The sequence below is a fragment of the Tachypleus tridentatus genome, chromosome 12 (genome assembly GCF_004210375.1).
Source record: "Tachypleus tridentatus isolate NWPU-2018 chromosome 12, ASM421037v1, whole genome shotgun sequence".
In the NCBI taxonomy this organism is placed as follows: domain Eukaryota; kingdom Metazoa; phylum Arthropoda; class Merostomata; order Xiphosura; family Limulidae; genus Tachypleus; species Tachypleus tridentatus.
Genome location: NC_134836.1, coordinates 49,951,682 through 49,959,261, shown reverse-complemented (window position 1 = coordinate 49,959,261; position 7,580 = coordinate 49,951,682). Strand labels below are relative to the sequence as shown.

Below are 7,580 nucleotides of genomic sequence, written 5' to 3'. Positions count from 1 at the left end.
TTGAATAAAAAAATATGGATTTCTGTTCAGAAACATTCACACCAGGTATCATCTAATACAAACAAATTACAGATTCTGTAGTTTCATTATGACTTGAACTTACAGGCTTGAAGTTTCAATGAATAAATGGAATTCATGGATGACTGGCTTTTACTGAATGAAAACTACTGCTGCATACAGAATTACTGCATGACAGATAACTTACCAAACCAGTTACATCACTGACTCCAGTCATCTTGATTTTGGTAAGAAATCTACAGACTGGTGGTTCTTCCGGATAACTGGATCCACAAACTATCTTTAAACTATAAATTCTATTTTCATATGGAGTCTAAAAAACAAAATCAAACTGCTGTGTGAGAAATACATGTCATATACTGTATGTGTGTAACACAAAAAGTAATCAAATAAAGAAGAAAGTTCACAACAAAGCATCTCTTTCATACAAGTCACAGAAATGTGTTGTCCCATACACTAAATAAAAGTTTTACATTTTTTAAATTAAACATTTATCAAGGAGTAAATTACCTTTAAAATACTTAAAACTTTTCTTCATTGAGTTTGAACTCATACTTTCAACAACATGTGACTAAAAACTCTCAAATGTCCCTTTCACGTTGCAGAGCATGTATCACCTTTGATTTGGCCCAGCATGGCCAGATGGGTTAAGGCGTTCGACTCGTAACCAGAGGGTCACAGGTTTAAATCCCTGTCTCACTAAACATGCTTGCCCTTTCAGCTGTTGGAGCATTACAACGTGATGGTCAATCCCAAAATTCATTTGTAAAAAAGTAGCCCAAGCATTGGTAGTTGGTATGATGACTAGTTGCCTTTCCTCTATTCTTACACTGCTAAACTAGGGATGGCTAGTGTAGATAGCCCTTGTGTAGCTTTGTGTGAAATTCAATTTTAATCAGGCAATTATTCAACTAAACTGCATTTCCTTTCTCATACCTCCACATTACTAATCCTATCAGTTTGTTTATTACAGGGTTCCCACATTTCCAAATAAAAAATTTTCCAATAAGAAATGGAAAAATTAAAGGATATTCTTTTATCAAATGTAGTTCCAAAATAAAACTATAAAACTTACTCAAGTAATCTGGTAATCTAGAGATTAGCACATCTGTAATTCAAAACAGTATGTTAAAAATTGTTTCACCACTACTAAACATTGAAATACATTTGTTTGCCAAGCACAACACTACATCATAAGTAAATATTATTAGACATACTACCTAAGTCTAGATATAGACAGATGACTATTTAAGAAATGAATGGTTCATAGGGTATCTTATTCTCCAGTGGAGATGTTGACAACGCTAATGCTTGAATACAAGTGATTAAATTTCATTACGTCTTTACCATCTGGTTCGACGATCGGGCTGGTGTCTTGCCGGAAAACCCGTCGAATCCTCCTGCTCAACGCAGAAAGACCTTGCTTTTGGAGTTCGACAATTCTGCCACGTTCAAACTCTGTCAACCTTTTAGCCTTTGCCATGTTTTTACCCAATGTAACACAGGAGATGTTGATAAAGCTAATGCTTGAACAAAATGACTAAATTTTGTTACGTTTTTACAGATTAATGCTTCGTTTCAGCATGATCTTAAACATTTGATCAGCTAGTATTTAGGCTAATTTCATAGTGTTCACATTTTCCCAACTGAATGCTAAAAAAGTTTTTTTATTTTTTATTTACCATTTTCTTGTTTTCATCTTTCGAAGCTCTACTCAAATAAGTGGTTGAGTCTAACAATGCATATTTTTTCATTCTGTTCATTGGCCTGAAGATTTTGGCCAGCAGTGTATATATTTTATGTTTTGGGGGATAAATTTTCTTTCTTCCAGTTCTATAAAAGAGTAACAGAACTGTTCTATTAATGAATTGTAAAACAAAGATTAAATCTTTCAATGGGAATGCAGTGTACAATGAGATGAAACCAAATATGTGGATATTATTTATTTGTTCACAATTTCATAGATATCTTAAAATAGACTGATTATTTCTTATTATCCAAAAAGTGTTTTTTATTAACATTTTACCAAGTAAAAGGGCCCGGCCTGGCCAGGTAGTGAAAGCACTCGACCCGTAATCTTAGGGTCGAGGGTTCAAATCCCCATCACACCAAACATGCTCGTCATTTCAGCCGTGGTGATGTTAATTAGGGAAGGTCAATCCCACTATTCGTTGGTAAATGAGTAACCCAAGAATTGGTGGTGGGTGTTGATGACTAGCTGCCTTTCCTCTGGTCTTACACTGCTAAATTAATTCTCGTGTAGCTTTGCACGGAATTCCAAAAATCAAACAAAGTGAAACAGAGTAATTTATTTAATAATATAACCGGTTGTTTGATAATTGTTCTTACTCAACTAGAAATAAAACTAAATTTAATTGGAGATTTACTTAACTTTATCAAATTTATTTATTTTACTATATATTGGAACAAGTTAAATGCATGTGCAAACATTCATTTAACTACAGAAGTATCTTAAACATCATATAATTCTCTTCTTGTCAATAATCCACTTAGGCCAATTTGTTCACATTAGAATCGAGTTCAATAGCCAAACTAATTTCCTCTCTTTTACCTTTAACACTCAGTGTATAATTCACTCATTCCTTTTCTTCTCTGCCACTTTTATAATAACAGTATCAGCATATAATTAACACACGATGACTCAAGTTACAGCAGTTATACTTTGAACTTAGCTACTTGTTTGCATTTCTCATACATGCCTACTTCCAAATAATCGTTTATTTTTGTCAATGTCCACACGAGCAGGTTGAATTGCTTTAGAACACCCTTTGACGAGTTAATAATTTTCTTAAAATGTCAGAAAACTATAAATTTCACTTTCACATATCAACTATTGTGCCTTATATTCTGGCTCCCCGCTAGTGCAGTGGTAAGTCTACGGATTTACAACGCCAAAATCAGGTGTTCGATTCCCCTGAGTGAGCTCAGCAGATAGCCTGATGTGGCTTTGATATAAGAAAACATACACACCTTTCATTCTCAATACTATTTATCTCCCTTTAATTACACTTCTCCACTTTTTTTTTTTTTAAATGACATACATTTTATTTGGGTTTGCATTCGTAAGATTGTTTGTTTGTTTTGGAATTTCGCACAAAGCTACTCGAGGGCTATCTGTGCTAGCCGTCCCTAATTTAGCAGTGTAAGACTAGAGGGAAGGCAGCTAGTCATCACCACCCACCGCCAACTCTTGGGCTACTCTTTTACCAACGAATAGTGGGATTGACCGTCACATTATACACCCCCACGGCTGGGAGGGCGAGCATGTTTAGCGCGACGCTCGGATTACGAGTCGCTCGCCTTACGCGCTAGGCCATGCCGGGCCCCATTCGTAAGATAAAAAACAGGAATTACACATACTATTATATTCAAATAATACATAAAAATTCAATCTGATGAAAAAACATGAACACACTCTTGAGAGAAACTTTTAACCCAATAAAAGTTGTCTGTTCAATATATAAACTGTTTAATAATATACAGATGACACTAATTTTCTAAGTCAATTCATAAAAAGTAGGTTTTGCAAACTATTTTAATCAGCACTTACATGCAAACAACAAATTACTAAATCAACTCCAAAGTAAGAATTTATTCATTGCCTTGTAATTTCTACCTATTTCGACTCAGCATTTAAGAGAAACCACATCTTCTTCAACTTAATTAAAACGTTTCACATTTTCAATCCAGTGGCACCATACTTTAGCTATTTCATAGATCGTGTCTTGCATCTCGGTTACAGCTTTGACATTTTGTGCAAGTCTTGTAGATTGGTTACAAAGTTCCAAAACACTTTTCTTTAAAGTGTTAACACTTTCACAAATTCCATCTAAATCGTACATACGTTCCTTTGTGATACTGCTAGAACTACCAAAGTCATTACCAGTACTAGCCATTTCCCTCGCTTTTCTACTTTATCATTGTCCCTCTTGGTCTGCTTGCCGCTATTTATATATCTAGTACTTACGTTTTCTAGAAATTTCTATATTCTCCACATCAATGGCTTTCAAACACAACTTCCAACAATTGTCTTTTTTCATATTAAAAAGCCTTCTTCTAATATTCGTCTGTTTTTACCTTTTACGTAAAACTAATAAATCGTCATATATTACCTCACAAAATTAATTAATTAATACTACCTAGACTAAACAATCTTTTATACCTGACACACGTAGAAGTGGCGGGGTAAAAGTATCTTTGTCCTTCGAGTTACAATTGCTGAATAATATATACTTACTGACACTACCAATCCTTGGATAAAAATTCTTTCATGTGCTCATATGATTACAAAAATAAGATATAAATCGTTATTTAAATAGTAATACCAGTACGTGCATTTTATAGTCCACTCATTACGTTTGGATTTTAAATAACAATACAAACACTTAGCAAACTGAATTATCAAAAAGTGTAAATTCCCCAAAGTTATATATTCCTTCGATGTGTAAAACATTACAACAAAGCACGTGTTTCTATCTTCTCGTAGTATTGTAACATTTATTTTGAAATGATAAAAAAAGGTAAACAAATTATCTCACTCCATGCAACTTATAAATTCAACTGTATTGATAATGGTTTTATTTCAAACAACATAACATTTGTTCGAGAAAACCGTTATGTTGATCTTGTTTGAAGTTATCTTTGTTGTTTTCAAAAGTATATAAAGTTTGTTACCGCCCGTGGAAAACATTATGGAAAGTTGTTGATATCTTGGGGTTACAACCCCACCTGTATTGTTATGAGAATAACTATGTAACGGGGGTAGTGCATGTAACTAACTGTGTGAATGCAAATTGACCTGAGAAATGTTGAATTTGGTGAGTCTTAAACTTCACCTTACCCTACAGTTGCCTGGCATGTGGTTCCAACTCGGATGGTTGTAAAAGGTACGGTTTGAATTTCTCGCAAAGCTGCACGAGGGCTATCTGTTCTAGTCGTCCCTAATTTAGCAATGCAAGGCTAGAGGGAAAGCAGCTAGTCATCACCACCTACAGCCAACTCTTCGGCTATTCTTTTACCAACGAATAATGGGATTGATCGTTACATTATAACGCCCCATGGCTGAAAGGGCAAGCATGTTTGGTGTGACGGGATTCGAACCCGCGACCCTCGGATTACGAGTCAAGTGCATTATCCACCTGGTCATGCCGGGCCCGTTGGAAAAGGTCCAATCAAAGTGATTGACCAGCATAATCATAAACACATATACATATACTATCTTTATTTGATAACAAGAAAATCCACTTGTAGAGAAAAATATATACCGTGGTATCTCGGTTCTCGAACGACTCCTTTCTCGAACAATTCGATTTTCGAACATATTGTTTCAGAAAATATGTCTCGGTTGTCGAACATAAACTCGGTTCCCGAACCAATCTATCGTGACCTGAACCCCCCGAAATAACCCAACTGATGACCCGAACGACCCTTCGACCATTTTCGGCCCACGCCAAGCTTGCTCAAAACATTTTACCCGCACCTGCTGCTCAGTCCACATCCCTGTTAAAATCTGCTGTGAACGTTCTCGTTTTTTTGTTTTTTCAAAATATTCTGATTAAATAAGCCACCATGGGGTCAAAAAAAGATAATGAAAGCAGAAAACCCAAAAAAAAAGATGTTAGAGCCACAATAGAGGTGAAAAAAGATCTCATAGCGAAATATGAGAGTGGTGTTTGCGTGTCTGACCTTGCTACACAGTTTGGTATGGCGAAGTCTACAGTCTGCACCATACTAAAAAATAAAGAGGTCATCAAAGGTGTTGATGTTGCAAAAGGAGTGGCAGAGCTCACGAAACAAAGTTCACAAACAATGAAAGAATTAGAAAAACTGTTGTTTATTTGGGTAAACGAAAAAACAGTTAGCTGGTGATAGCATTTCTGAGACCATCATTTGTGGGAAAGCAAAGCAGTTGCATGCTGACCTCTTGAAAACACCCTGGAACGAGTGCTGATACAAGTGATGCCTTTAAGGCTAGTAGGGTGGTTTGAAAAATTTAGGAAGAGAAGTGGCATACATAGTGAGGTGAGACATGGGGAGGGTGCCAGTTATAACAAAGACGCTGCTGATAAATTTGTTAGGGAATTTAAGGACTATATAGAAGCTGAGGGTTTTATTCCCCAACAAGTGTTCAACTGTGATGAGACAGGCCTCTTTTGGACGAAAATGCCAAAGAGGACCTACATCGCCAAGGATGAGAAGTCACTGCTAGGACACATGCCAATGAAGGACAGGATAAATCTGTTGTTATGTAGTAATGCAAGTGGGGTCTTAAAACTTAATCCTTTGCATGTGTACCACTTTGAGAACCCGAGGGTTGTTAAGAAAAATAATGTCCTGAAAAGTAAACTAAATGTCATGTGGAGGGCTAATAGCAAAGCATGGGTAACCTGGCATTTTTTTATGAAATGGGTCCATGAAGTGTTTGCCCCAAGTGTAAAGAATTACCTCACGGAAAGACAGTTGCCACTCAAAACCCTCCTTGTGATGGACAATGCACCTGCTCATCCACCAGGCTTGGAGGATCGATTGGTGGAGGAGTACAGTTAAATTACGGTGAAGCTCTTGCTCCCTAACACGACTTTTCTCATTCAGCTCATGGACCGGCACGTCATATTGAACTTTAAGAAACTCTACACTAAAGCACTGTTTAAAAGGTGCTTTGAAGTGACTTCTCACACAGAGTTAACCCTCAGAGAGTTCTGGAAAAATTCCCTTAATCTCCTCCATTGCTTGAGGATTATAGACAAAGCCTGGATGGAAGTGTCTTTGAGGACCATGAACTCAGCCTGGAAGAAATTGTGGCCAGACTCAGTAGCAGATAGAGACTTTGAAGGCTTTGAGGATGAGCCTGTTGTCGAGGATATTGTCTGAATGTGAGTGGTGATGATGTGGAGGAGTTGGTGGAAGACCACAACACTGAGCTCACCACGGAAGAACTCCAAGACCTTCAGAAGGAGCAGCAACAGAAGGCAACTGAGAATGTGACTTCAGATGAGGAGGAGGGAAGAGAGGATGTTCCTAGTTCACAAATGTAGGAAATGTGTGGAAAATGGGGAGAGTTACAAAGATTTTGGAAAAATTTTACCCTGAAAAAGCTGTAGCAAACCGCAGCATAAACCTTTTCAATGACAATGCCATGTCTTACTTCAGAAACATTTTAAAATGCAGGCAAAAACATACCTCATTAGACAAGTTTTTCAGTGAGTCTCAAGCAGGTTGTAGCGGTGCAAAGAGACAGAAAATAGAAAGAACTCCAGAAGGAGAGTTACCTGACATTTTTATGGAAGGTGACTCCCCTTCCAAACATTAATAACTCTCATACTCTCCACGTTCCTCACCACCTTTCACCAACGCCATCAGCTCTCCTCAGCACAGGTAAAGTGCAGTTAAATTTTCATTTATTGTTTTTTTTTATTGTGTTTATAGTTTTTGTGGTTGGCTTTGTGCATGTAAGTATTATTATACAGGTATAAATAAGCAATATTTTTGCTTAATATGCGTAATGTTTGGAGGTCTGTAACGGATTAATTTAATTTACAGTA

At 36.7% G+C, this 7,580-nt stretch overlaps 1 protein-coding gene across 6 annotated transcripts in view; it reads right to left on the bottom strand.

The window, feature by feature from the left end:
• Nucleotides 1-4,259, bottom strand: part of LOC143233264 (ubiquitin-conjugating enzyme E2 variant 2-like) — a 10,549-nt gene extending 6,290 nt beyond the window's left edge. Inside the window, exons 1-3 of one of the 6 annotated variants that reach the window (XM_076469287.1) lie at nt 3,590-4,065; nt 1,701-1,851; nt 206-331 (exon numbers count right to left, since the gene is read on the bottom strand). In XM_076469287.1, coding sequence (XP_076325402.1) covers nt 206-331; nt 1,701-1,781 — 207 coding nt within the window. In that variant the 5' untranslated portion in view covers nt 1,782-1,851; nt 3,590-4,065. Of the gene's footprint in view, nt 1-205; nt 332-1,700; nt 1,852-3,589; nt 4,066-4,201 lie in introns of those variants that run through there. The other 5 variants (XM_076469282.1, XM_076469284.1, XM_076469286.1 and 2 more) reach the window with 5 other exon arrangements.
• Nucleotides 4,260-7,580: the final 3,321 nt, after the last annotated feature.